A 13,111-nucleotide genomic window follows, 5' to 3' on the forward strand; every position below is an offset into this window, starting at 1 on the left:
TCATTCAAAGTGCGACAGCGCTGAAAGCTCAACATTGGCCTGGTCAGGAAGGGGGTAAAAGTGGGCAGCAGGCAAGTGGTTAATAGTCACAGCAAACTCACCCATCCATCCATGTCTCCATGCTTTATTTTGTTCAGAAGTAACTTTGAAAAACACCCCCTAGCATTTCTAGCCATAGCCATCTTGCGTAAGGGAAGATGATTCATTTAGCATTTACTTCCTGGAATCCATCTGCCCTTAGCTCAGGCATGCAGGCAGGAGGGTGTGCTTAGCTCAGATAAAAGAAAATACCCATAAAGACTCCTGAGATGTATGACATCATTTTTGAGGAAATGTAAAAAAAAAATGGAAAAAAAGTAACTATAATGTGCTTTCCTATCTATTTACTAAGGCTAAAAGCATAAAGATTAAATAGTTAATGTTGATTGAGAGAGTAAAGTTCCACTTTAAGAAGTCACAGTAACTGTATTACATGTAGCAGGTATTTGGCCCTTTTCCATTACAGTATCTGTATCTTTATTTAGCCCAAGGTAAAAGCACTTTTACTTGTTGGGGCTAAGTTTTATTCATTTTTCTTTCTATTTCAACATATTTTTTTATTAAAGGTGTTTACATTTAATTACTACAAAGAATTAACAACATTAACCTCCCTGGCGGTATGATTATATCAGATTTTTGATGCTCAAAGTGGTACAATGTTTTGCATGGAAATTTTGGCGTTTTATATTGTAGGCCTGTAATTCTTATGCCGCATACACATGTATCAGACTAACCGGCGGACTTAGTCTGGCGGACAAACCGCCGGACTGTCCGCCGGACTTTCCGAACGAGCTACCTGCCCACACGCGGTACTTTTGCGGTGGACTAGGTCCGGCGGACTAAGTCCGCCGGACTATCCGCCATATCGCCGGACTATCCACCATACTTTTGAAATGAACGGACTCGCCCACACACACGGAGGAAAGACCGTTCATTTTGAGGGAGGCACCGGGTAGCCGGGACCAGCGAAGGAAGCGTTGCTGGCCCCGTCACCTGGTATGGACTTAAAGGGGAATCCCTAGGCCGAAAAAACGGCGTGGGGGTCCCCCACCCAGGTCCATATCAGACCCTTATCCGAGCACGCTACTCGGCAGGCCAGGAATGGGGGTGGGGACGAGCGAGCACCCTCCACTTCTGTGCCATACCGCATGCCCTCAACATGAGGGGGTGCTTTGGGGAAGGGGGGGCCGCGCCACCCCCCCAAAGCACCTTGTCCTCATGTTGATGAAGACAAGAGCCTCTTCACGACAACCCTGGCCATTGGTTGTCGGGGTCTGCGAGCAGGGGGCTTATCGGAATCCGTGAGCCCCCTTTAATAAGGGGGGCCCCGGATCCTGGCCCCCCACCCTATGTGAATGAGTATGGGGTACAATGTACCCCTACCCATTCACCTGTGAAATAAAATAAAAAAACACAACACACAAGGGTTAAAAATAATTTATTGCACAACTCCGGGGTTCTTCCGTCTTGGGGGGTCTTCTCGCTGGACTCCTCTGCTATCTTCTGCTAGCTCTTTTACTAGCGGAGGAGCCTGGCTTTCTTCTTCGCCGCCGCCCTCTTCTTCTTACTTCGGGAGGTTTGTCCCCCACTTCGGTTCATCCCAGAGGGTGCTGGGACTGTGACATCATAATGGGCGGTGACATCATCCGGCAATGTCCCTATATAAGCCTGTCATTGTGACCAGAGACAGCGATGAGGCAACAGCTCAAGAAAAGAAGAAGAGAAGAACAGAAGAACAGAAGGCGGCGACAACGCGGCGACAGAAGACCGGGCCACCGCTTGTAAAAGAGCTAGAAGAAGGCACGGTGGCCCGGCAAGAAGAACCGAAAAGGGGGACAAGACCCCCGAAGACCGCCCGCAGACCCCGACAACCAATGGGTTGTCGGGAAGAGGTCCTTGTCCTCATCAACATGGGGACAAGGTGCTTTGGGGGGGCACGTGGCCCCCCTTCCCCAAAGCACCCCCTCATGTTGAGGGCACGTGGCCTGGTACGGCACAGGAGGGGGGGCACTCGTACAGATTGATGTGCAAAACTACTTTCTTAGTCCGCTGGACTTTTGGGTAAAAAAAGTCCGCCGGAGCCCACACACGGGCAGAGTCCGCCAGACTTTTCCACTGGATTGTTTGATCGTGTGTACGCGACTTTAGGAATAACTCACTTAAATCTGACCAAACAAGAGTCTAGCAGACATCCCGGGTATGGTAAAGTTTGAAACACAAAATCGTAAATTATAATATAATAAATAACTATAAATAATCATAACAAATAATAATATAATAATACTAAAAATGATTCAATAATGTAATCAAATTAAAAACACAGAGATTTGCTCAGTTGCAGAATTGTCACTGTCATTACTTTTCAGTATTTGATGACGGATCTCCTCACAAATCGCTATCGCTCAATTCTGCGAGTGATTCTAATTTATTATCGCTGTTTCTAGCTGGTCTAAAACCACTTTTGATGTAAAGGGACGGTTTTGGTTGCTATGGATAATCTCTAGTTTCCAGGCAGAAAGAACAGTACTGGTATATATAATATAAAATTGCATATAGGCTCTGGACAAAGCACTAGGGACAAAAGGTTTGTGAAATAATGTGATACAGTAATGTAATCTGTAAGTTTCCAGTTTTCTGTATGCATTGTGTGTTTTTAACTTTTTGAATTTGGTGCCATGCTCCGTCCCCATGTGTCGCAACGCTCGCAGGAGCCCGTCACAGTGATGAATGGAGCAGAGGACGGCTCGCACACACAGTGGGGAGACATCGCAGGATCCTGGGGACAAGGTAAGTAACTGTACCTGGATCCTGCGATGCGATCCCGAGTGTGGCTCGGGGTTACCGATTTTGGTACTGAAAATTCACCCCGAGCCACACTCAGGAATACCGCTAAGGAGGTTAACTATTGGTAGGCACACTTTCGAGGTGACAGAATAGGGATATTACGAAAAGCCTAGAATGGTGTACATCTCATGGAGTGAAGTCAAATTCCTTCAATAGATCAAGTTCTTAAAATTTAAGTGTAGGGCATTTACAATAGGGCTTCTATGGGATTTTTCCTAGTGGGATGATCTAGGAATATATATTGGTTTGTATGAGCTCTTAGGACAATCCCACCAGATATGTTTAAAAGGGCCTAGTTCTGTTAATCTTCTAAAGCAATCTGGGGCGGTAGGTGGAGAGTGAGTGTGAATTAAAGGCAGAAACTAGATACAACCTCATCAATATTTTCTTTTTTTTAATTCAAAGTTATTGCTGATCAGCATTGGGGAGGTGCAGTGTGCTGTGGCGTCAGTAAACACTCCGAGTCCAGTTGCAGAGAACAAAACTTGTAATGTACAATTCAATAATTCACAACAAGCCCGGCGGGAAGGTGTCTGACCGGGAACACTCATAGAATGTGACATTAGTGTGTAGCGGAGCAGATCTCAAATGTACAGACAGCGTCTGGCTTGGCCAGTCTGTACTCAAATGGGGAGGTCTCCAGAAAGCATGGATTGTCCCTATCCTTTCCCTACTCATCTGGAACCTGTTTCGTCTGCTAATCACTGCCTCTACCAGATGAGTGACGTCTCCCTATAGTACCCACATATGAGATGGGCGCCAATCTGTAGATCAAGGTTTTCAAATAGACTCTGCCTAACCCAAGATGGCTGCCAGAATCACATGAGAAGCAGCATCCAATCAGATAGCTCCTCCATTGACCCAGGAAAGCATAGAATTACCATGCCCCCCTTCACTTCTGCAATGCCGCTGAGGTTGAGTGTCACCTGCAGTGGAGAAAGTAGACTTCACTGGCCTACAAGCTGATGGAGCATTTTGCTGTGATAGCTAATTTTTGTTGTCATTTTTGAGTCTATCCTATGTATGGGTGTCCCTTCCTAACAATAGGTTACGTTGGTAACATTGGGATATGATTACTCTGTATCTGAGGGTACATTGGTGGTTGTCCCTGAGGCAGTGTAGTAGTGGCTGGGGACATTTCACAAGGTTGCACATACAGTTGGGCTGTTGTGATTATATATGTGCCTTCAAAGACCTCATCTCTTGTAGGGTCAATTATACAGATATTTTGTTGTTTTATGTATTGTGTTTTCCTATTTTGTATTTAATTCTGTTTATTGTGTTTTAATACGGTGCTGTTATGGCAATTTGACTGCAAATGGATAGTGGTTGTCTGGTCATTTTGTAGTCTTTTCACATTGGAGTTAAAGTCATTGAATTTTGGTCTTGGACCTTCAGATTACATTTGATGCAATAGACAAACCTGGGGAGGTCTGTGTGGATATATTCTGGATTATACCGGGGATATTAGTGCTCAATTTCATTGACGTCTTGAGTTAGATGGATAAATGTTCTACCACATAGATCCTTGAGGACTGACTGCATGAATTGTTTATTATTTGCATTGTACGCATAACCTCTGGTTGATGAAATTAACTCTTTAAATCTACTTGCAGGATTTGCTCTAATAATGTGTCCCCCGCCCCCCTGTTCCCAAGTGATATGTGAATATACAGTATGCTTCTCAAACAGTACCGGGACATTTAGAGCCAGGGGAGAACATGACATAACCCTCCCCCCCAAAAAAAGAATTGAGCACTAATCTGCCTGCTTACACCCTAAGTACAAATCTCAGCAGAAATCTCCCATTTCCCCTTCAAATCCTCTGTCTCCACAAAATACCCCAAATTCTCAATCTCCAAAAAAAAGTTCACCCCCTAGCACAAATCCTCTATCCCTCAAATTTCCCCTCCAAGCACAAATCCCCCCCACTCCAAAGCCCCCCTACCATTACAACCCCTCCCTGAATCCCCCCTCCTAGCACAAATCTCCTCCCCCTCTACCATATGACCTCTTCTAGCACAAGAGTTGCCTTCACTGGAACTAAGGGGCCAAGCTCAATCCCTGAAAAACAACCTTACCCATAATCCCCCCTCCACAAAATGATTTGGACCAGTGCACAAAGCAAGGTCCATGAAGACATAGATGCAAGGTCCATGAAGACATGGATGAGTGAGTTTGGGGTGGAAGAACTTGACTGGCCTGCACAGAGTCCTGATCTCAACCTCAATACAGCCAACTAGACTGCGTTCTTCCACTTGCTGGCGGTGACATTGACACCTGCAACCAAGGAGAACTCAGTGCAATCCAGCTAGACTGGTACTAAAACCATGATTTAACAAAATTAGCCCTAAAACCCAACTGTGGTTTTAGGAATATTAATTTTCAAAAACATATAGCATGTGCTTGTGAGGAGCCGGCGCTACATAACATTGTTTTTTATTGAGAATTTTTCAAATATAACAGAGATCAGAAAAGGCAATGATAAACATAAAGTATAAACAAGGATGTACAATATACAGTGGTGTGAAAAAGTGTTTGCCCCCTTCCTCATTTCCTGTTCCTTTGCATGTTTGTCACACTTAAGTGTTTCGGAACATCAAACCAATTTAAACAATAGTCAAGGACAACACAAGTAAACACAAAATGCAATTTGTAAATGAAGGTGTTTATTATTAAAGGTGAAAAAAAATCCAAACCATCATGGCCCTGTGTGAAAAAGTGATTGCCCCCTAAACCTAATAACTGGTTGGGCCACCCTTAGCAGCAACAACTGCAACCAAGCGTTTGCGATAACGTGCAATGAGGCTTTTACAGCGTCCTGGAGGAATTTCGGCCCACTCATCTTTGCAGAATTGTCCTAATTCAGTTACATTAGAGGGTTTTCGAGCATGAACAGCCTTTTTAAGGTCATACCACAACATCTCAATAGGATTCAGGTCAGGACTTTGGCTAGGCCACTCCAAAGTCTTCATTTTGTTTTTCTTCAGCCATTCGGTGGTGGACTTGCTGGTGTGTTTAGGATCATTGTCCTGCTGCAGAACCCAAGTTCGTTTCAGCTTGAGTACACGAACAGATGGTCGGACATTCTCCTTCAGGATCTCTTGGTAGACAGCAGAATTCATAGTTCCTTTTATCACGGCAAGTCTTCCAGGTCCTGAAGCAGCAAAACAGCCCCAGACCATCACACTACCACCACCATATTTTACTGTTGGTATAATGTTCTTTTTATGAAATGCAGTGTTCCTTCTACGCCAGATGTACTTGGACACACACCTTCCAAAGAGTTCCACTTTTGTCTCATCGGTCCACAGAATGTTGTCCCAAAAGTCTTGGGGATCATCAAGATGTGTTGTGGAGAAATTGAGACGAGCTTTGATGTTCTTTTTGCTCAGCAGTGGTTTTCTCCTTGGAACTCTGCCATGCAGGCCATTTTTGCCCAGTCTTTTCCTGATGGTGGAGGCATGAACGCTGACCTTAACTGAGGCAAGTGAGGCCTGCAGTTCCTTGGACGTTGTTGTGGGGTCTTTTGTGACCTCTTGGATGAGTCGTCGCTGCGCTCTTGGGGTAATTTTGGGCGGCCGGCCACTCCTGGGAAGGTTCACCACTGTTCCATGTCTTCGCCATTTGTGGATAATGGCTCTCACTGTGGTTCGCTGGATTCCCAAAGCTTTGGAAATGGCTTTATAACCCTTTCCAGACTGATAGATCTCAATTACTTTCTTTCTCAATTGTTCCTGAATTTCTTTGGGTCTCAGCATGATGTGTAGCTTTTAAGGATCTTCTGGTGGACCTTACTGTGTCAAGCAGCTCCTATTTAAGTGATGCCTTGATTGTGAACAGGTGTGGCAATAATCAGGCCTGGGTGTGGCTAGAGAAATTGAACTCAGGTGTGGACAACCACAGTTATAGTATGTTTTAACAAGGGGGGCAATCACTTTTTCACACAGGGCCATGATGGTTTCGATTTTTTTTCACCTTTAATAATAAACACCTTCATTTACAAATTGCATTTTGTGTTTACTTGTGTTGTCCTTGACTATTGTTTAAATTGGTTTGATGTTCCGAAACACTTACCGTATATACTCGAGTATAAGCCGAGATTTTCAGCCTCTTTTTTGAGGCTGAAAGTGCCCCCCTCGGCTTATACTCGAGTCATCGCTGTCTGCCCGCTCGATCAGCGTGTCGAGCAGACAGACAGCGGCCATTCTAGAATTCAAAAGCCGCGCCTCCGGCTCCGCCTTCGCCTGTGATAGGCGGAACACTGAATTTCCCAGCAGCCTGTGTTCCGCCTATCACGGGCATCGTCTCATCCTCGTACTACGGACGAGGATGAGACGATGCCCGTGATAGGCGGAACACAGGCTGCTGGGAAATTGAGTGTTCCGCCTATCACGGACATCCGATAGGCGGAACAGCAGTCAGTGGGAAATTGAGTGTTCCGCCTATCACCGACGGAGGCGCGGCTTTTGAATCCTAGAATGGCCGCCGACGAAGAGCTGAAGGACGGAGGCTCGGCTCGGGACGGGACGGGCCGGGCCGGGACGGGCCGGGCCGGGCCGGGACGGGACGCAGGCTGGACGGGACGCAGGCTGGACGGGACGCAGGCTGGACGGGACGCAGGCTGGACGGACACAGGCAGGCTGGACACAGGTAGGCTGCACGGACACACACACACACACACACACACACACACACACACACACACACACACACACACACACACGGATGCATGGACACACACACACACACACACACACACACGGATGCATGGACACACACACACACACACACACACACACGGATGCATGGACACACACACACACACACACGGATGCATGGACACACACACAGGGATGGATGGACCCACAGGGATGGACGGACACACAGGGATGGACAGGCATGTCTCACCCTCGGCTTATACACGAGTCAATAATTTTTTCCAGTTTTTTGGGGGTAAATTGGGGGCCTCGGCTTATATTCGGGTCGGCCTATACTCGAGTATATACGGTAAGTGTGACAAACATGCAAAGGAACAGGAAATGAGGAAGGGGGCAAACACTTTTTCACACCACTGTATATGTGGACAGTACATTTCACTAAGGTTATTTAAATATATAGTTCTGCACATTGTACTTGACATGTGTCTAGATATGTTGCTGAAAAGAAAAACATTTGTTAACCATCGATAGGGTTATTAACTTTAGCTAGTATTTTAATCAGGACTAGCATTGATGTCTCAAAAGGACACCACAGTCATGTATCATGGTTTCCGACCGCTCTCCACCTGGTGCCGCCCCTCATGGGCACATACTGCAACCAGTGATGTAAGTAATTCAGTTAAAATAAACTGAGCTACTTAACGCAGTTACTTTAGAGGGTAACGAGTAATCTGATTACTCTTCCCATCATGGTAACTTAGTTCTCATTACTTGGGTGGCGTTACCGCAATTACATCTACCGCCCGGGAGGCCCGCTGTGGCTGCACTGCCTGGCCGTTCATTTCTGTCGCGGGGAGGGGGGCTTTAGCCCGCTGAGCTGAGAAGAGGCTGAGACTCAGAGAGACTGTCTGGACCGCCCCATCCCGCCCCGCCTATCCAGAGAGAGAGAATGTAGGAAGGCGGACACTGAAAAATTAAGTCAGCTGACCAACTGACACCAATCGAGTAAAGGGGAGGGTCTCTCTCCCTCCCCATGAGGAAAGGCATCCCTGGAGGCATTCAAGTAAGTGACTGTCTGACAGTTCGAATTGCAGTGCAATCGATCCATCCCAAGTCCTCCACCACCTCTGCTTCTTACTGATCCCATCTCTACCCACCCACCATCACTTCTACAACAGAGGTGATGGGGGGGATAGGGTAGGGATGAGATCAGTGGTGGTGGGGGATGGGATCAGTAAGAGGCAGAGGTGGTGGTGGGAGAGGATGGCACCACCACCGCTGCCACTCCCCCAAGTACCAATGCTGCCTGCCATCCCCCCCAAGTACACCACCACTGCCACCCCCCTAAGTACCACCGCTGCCACCCCCCCAAGTACTGTACACCACCACCACTGCCACCCACCCCCCCAAGTACACCACCACCACTGCCACCCCCCCAAGTACCACCACTGCCATCCCCCAAGTACCACCGCTGCCACCCCTTAATTACCACCGCTGCCACCCCTGTTACAGTTACTTTGCTGAGTAACTAATTACATTTCCAATGTAGTAACCGAGTTACTAAGGCAATTACTTTTTGGGAGAAATAATTTGTAACTTAACTAATTACTTTTTTAAAGTAAGATGACCAACACTGACTGCGACCCCATGTAAGAGCAACCGGGAAGGACCCACAACCATACGACAGGGTGTCTTGTGATTAATCCAGCTAGCTATCAGCCCATATATTCAGTATTTGGGAAAATTATGTCGAAAATGAACTGTCATAGAAGAGTATTTAGTAGGACAATAAAATTAACAGAAAGTGGGATGTGATTTAGAACATGAGGGAAATAAGTCGACAGTATTGTGTATTATGAAAGTAGTATTTATCAGACTTTGTTTGCGTTATACCAATCAGACCATTGTTTCCAGTTTGTTTGTAGTGAGTGGGAGTTATCTTGGGAGATAGCGAACATAACTTCGTAAGAAATATGTAGGTTAGTGGTTCTTAGTATTTCATTAAGGGTTGGAGACTCTGTTTGTTCAGTGGCTGAATTTTATGGGGCACAGTGGCTGCATAGTATGGGGCACAGTGAGGGTGCAATTGATGTTTTTTTTTTTTTCAAAATTTTTCAGTTTGTTTGCTCCCCCCCAAAAAATTTTAAGCACCAGCTGCCACTGCCCCCCCAGCACATATCTAACTCTCCCCACCCCCGTGCTAGCACTAGCCCTGTCCCCAGGACATATCAAACCCCTGCATTCCATGCACAACACTCACAATTTAGCCGCGCACACTGTTTTCTACAGCGAGCTATACTACTCTCTTTCAGGCCACCAAAAGTGTCCCAGGTCTTTTATCTCATAGCGTATACCCCCCCCCCCCCCCAAAAAAAATGCCGCCACTAAAGTATTCTGGTTTGGCTTGAAGAAAAGGTGGCAACCCTACCCAAATCACATCTGAAATTGCACCAGTGCCTTATGGTTCATAGTTGTGGCTTTCTATTTTTTAATTCATTAAGCTATTTGACAGACACCCAAAGGTCTTACCTTTATTGAAAATATGGATGAATAGGGATTATTGCGGTGCCGCACAACTCAAATGAATAATAGTTTAGAAAAATATATATTTTATTACAACAAGTAAAGACAGAAATACAGTATACATAAAGATAATAATTTAAAATTTGATCTCTTGATCCTACTTGACTCTGATCCTACTTGTATTGGTCCTTTCAGTGCCCCCCTTTTTGAATTTATTCGTCTTTTGATTGGGTATGTATAGAGGCCTTGTTGGCCTATGTATACTGCTTTTGGGATAGTTATTATTATTATTATTATTATTATTATTATTATTATTATTCAGGATTTATATAGCGCCAACAGTTTGCACAGCGCTTTACAACATGAGGGCAGACAGGATACTTACAATACAAATCAATACAGGAGGGACTAGAGGGCCCTGCTCATTAGAGCTTACAATCTAGAAGTTACTGGCATTTCAGTTTATTATCCTCAATCTAAATATTTCTTTTGTTTTTTTAGTTTTAACAGTCGTCTTTTGCCCTCTGCAGCCACATTATGGTGGTTTAGTGGGGTGCCACCCACTGGGCGGACACTCTGCTAGCCGTATTGCCGGGTGTATTGGGGTATGTACTGGATCAATGGGACATGGGGTTGTTTTTTAACATCTATGGGAGGGTTGAAATGTTGAAACTATATCCGCTGGATTTAACCACTACAATACAGGGCACTTTCGCCCCCTTCCTTCCCAGCCCAATTTTCAGCTTTCAGAGCTCTCGCACTTTCAGTGACAATTGCGCGGTCATGCTACGCTGTACCCAAATGAAATTTTTATCATTTTGTTCACACAAATAGAGCTTTATTTTGGTGGTATTTATTCACAATTCCGATATTTCTTTTTTTGGGATATAAGTGCAAAAAGAGCGGAAATTTTGAAAAAAAAACAATATTTTCTTCTTTCTATTTTAAAAGAAACCCAATAAAATCATATTTTGTCATAAATTTAAGCCAAAATTTATTCTGCTACATGTTTTTGGTAAAAAAAATTCCGTTAAGTGTATAATAATTGGTTTGTGTGATCACGGACATATGTATGCAAATGATCATGTAGAGATGTGTGCAGGTGATCACGGACATATGTGTGCAGATAATCATTGGGACATGTGATTTTAGTGGGACATATGTGAGGGACATGTGTTTTTATTATTTGGGGACATGTCTTTTTATTATTTGGTGACATGTGTGTTTTGGGGACATGTGTGGGGACATGTGTGTTTTATACTAGACCGGTGATCAGTGAGTAAAAATCTGTAAAAACAGCTCATACTCACTGATCACCAGTCGGCTGCAGCGATCTGCTCTCCTCTCCTCAGCGGCGACTTCCATGTGAGGAGAGGAGAGCCGATTGCCTAGGAACCCACCGTTTGTTTACATCACATGACGGCCGTGATTGGACACGGCTGTCATCTAATCAGGAGGGACAATCACAGAGCCCCCCTGCCGATCTAAAATGCGCAGTGTCCGGGTGACATGAGCGCATCAGGATCGCGCCACTGCACGGGCACACGCGCGCGATCCCCCTCCTTCTGAAGGACGTTCCTGAACGTCCAGTCAGAAGGAGGAGGCTCCCACCCAGCCGTATATGTACATTGGCTGGGTGGGAAGTAGTTAAATCACCTCTCAATACCATGCAGCATGTTAATTATTTTTCTTTTGTGGGATTTGTAGATGATATCTTTCTTATGTTTTTTTTTTTCTATTCTGTAGAATCATTTTCAATTACTGTTCACTGAGGAAGCCAATGTTTTGGCGAAACATGTAGGGAAGACAGTATATCAAGGCCTACACCAGTGACCATTCTGGCCCTGTATTGATACTCTGTGTGCTCCCCAAATTTGAAATGATTATCTTTATGTATACTGTATTTTTGTCTTTATTTGCTATGTTGTAATAAACTATATATTTTTCTAAACTATTATTCATTTGAGTTGTGTGGCACCGCAATAATCCCTATTCCCCATATTTTCACTTTTGTAACTAATTCTTGGGATGAGGTGCCTTATCTAAAACGGACCAACATTGTCACTCTTCCCAATCTTACCTTTATTGTTTTGTACTTGTAATATTATCAGGACAGCACTGGAACCCGCAGTAATTTACACTTAAAGTAATGTAGTGTGTTGCTACTGAGTGTCTACATGATATTTAAATGTCTAATGCATTGCCTACTAAGTATAAGCTTTTTGTTTTCTTTTTGCAGCAATGAAGCCTCATACCTTGCAGAAATGTTTGGTCCAATGTGGATGATTAAAGTCTATACCTACGAGTTTCAAGTTAGTAGAATATTTGCAATGGATAAAGAAACATTTATTTGACATAATCTGTGTTTTCTAGCAGAAGTCATTTTGCTTGCATTTCCTTCCTGGTGGGTAAGCATTACATGTGCTCAGTACAGGGGATATTAGGAGGTTCATTGCTAGTTCAGATCAGCATATTCACTGAGAGAATAACTGCAGTAAATTGAGCAAAAAGAGAACAATGATCCACAGTGCACTGAGCTGGAGTCAGACGTGAGATAGGACATAACGGCAGACTGCGATGTTGAAGGTTAAATTGTAGATTATTCTTACTCTAGACATCTATAAAATTTGTTTCTTATACATTTTATGTAGAAAGCGTCCTGCTGCTTCTGTTGTCCTGAAGAAGACGAAGAAGAAGGTGAGGAATCTGTGAAGTGTTTTTATGTCTTTGAGCCTCAAATGTATTAAGCTTTTCATGGGTTGAGTTTAGTCCACCTCATGTTGACCAGAATTTGCGCTGACACTGTAGGTAGAGTTCATTAAACCCTATGAGAAAAAGTTCACGACACTATACATGAGTGTTTGGACCAGTCCACTTCAGCCCCGGAAGATTTTACCTCCTTGACCAGAGCACTTTTTACAATTTGGCACTGGTCCGCTTTAACTGACAATTGGGCGGTCATGCAATGCTTTCCCCAAACTAAATTTGCATCCTTTTCCCCACAAATAGAGCTTTCTTTTGGTGGTGTTTGATCACCTCTGCGG

General features: G+C 44.6%; 1 protein-coding gene across 3 annotated transcripts in view; it reads left to right on the top strand.

Moving 5' to 3' along the window:
* SERINC4 (serine incorporator 4) overlaps positions 1-13,111 on the top strand; it is a 133,355-nt gene that overhangs the window by 91,793 nt on the left and 28,451 nt on the right. For all 3 annotated transcript variants that reach the window (XM_077473125.1, XM_077473124.1, XM_077473126.1), the window contains exons 10-11: positions 12,307-12,379; positions 12,719-12,764. In XM_077473125.1, coding sequence (XP_077329251.1) covers positions 12,307-12,379; positions 12,719-12,764 — 119 coding nt within the window. The remainder of the gene's footprint in view (positions 1-12,306; positions 12,380-12,718; positions 12,765-13,111) is intronic.

Source organism: Lithobates pipiens, unplaced genomic scaffold, assembly GCF_037356315.1.
Source record: "Lithobates pipiens isolate NorthernLeopardFrog02 unplaced genomic scaffold, aLitPip1_a1.2 Scaffold_8, whole genome shotgun sequence".
Lineage (NCBI taxonomy): Eukaryota > Metazoa > Chordata > Amphibia > Anura > Ranidae > Lithobates > Lithobates pipiens.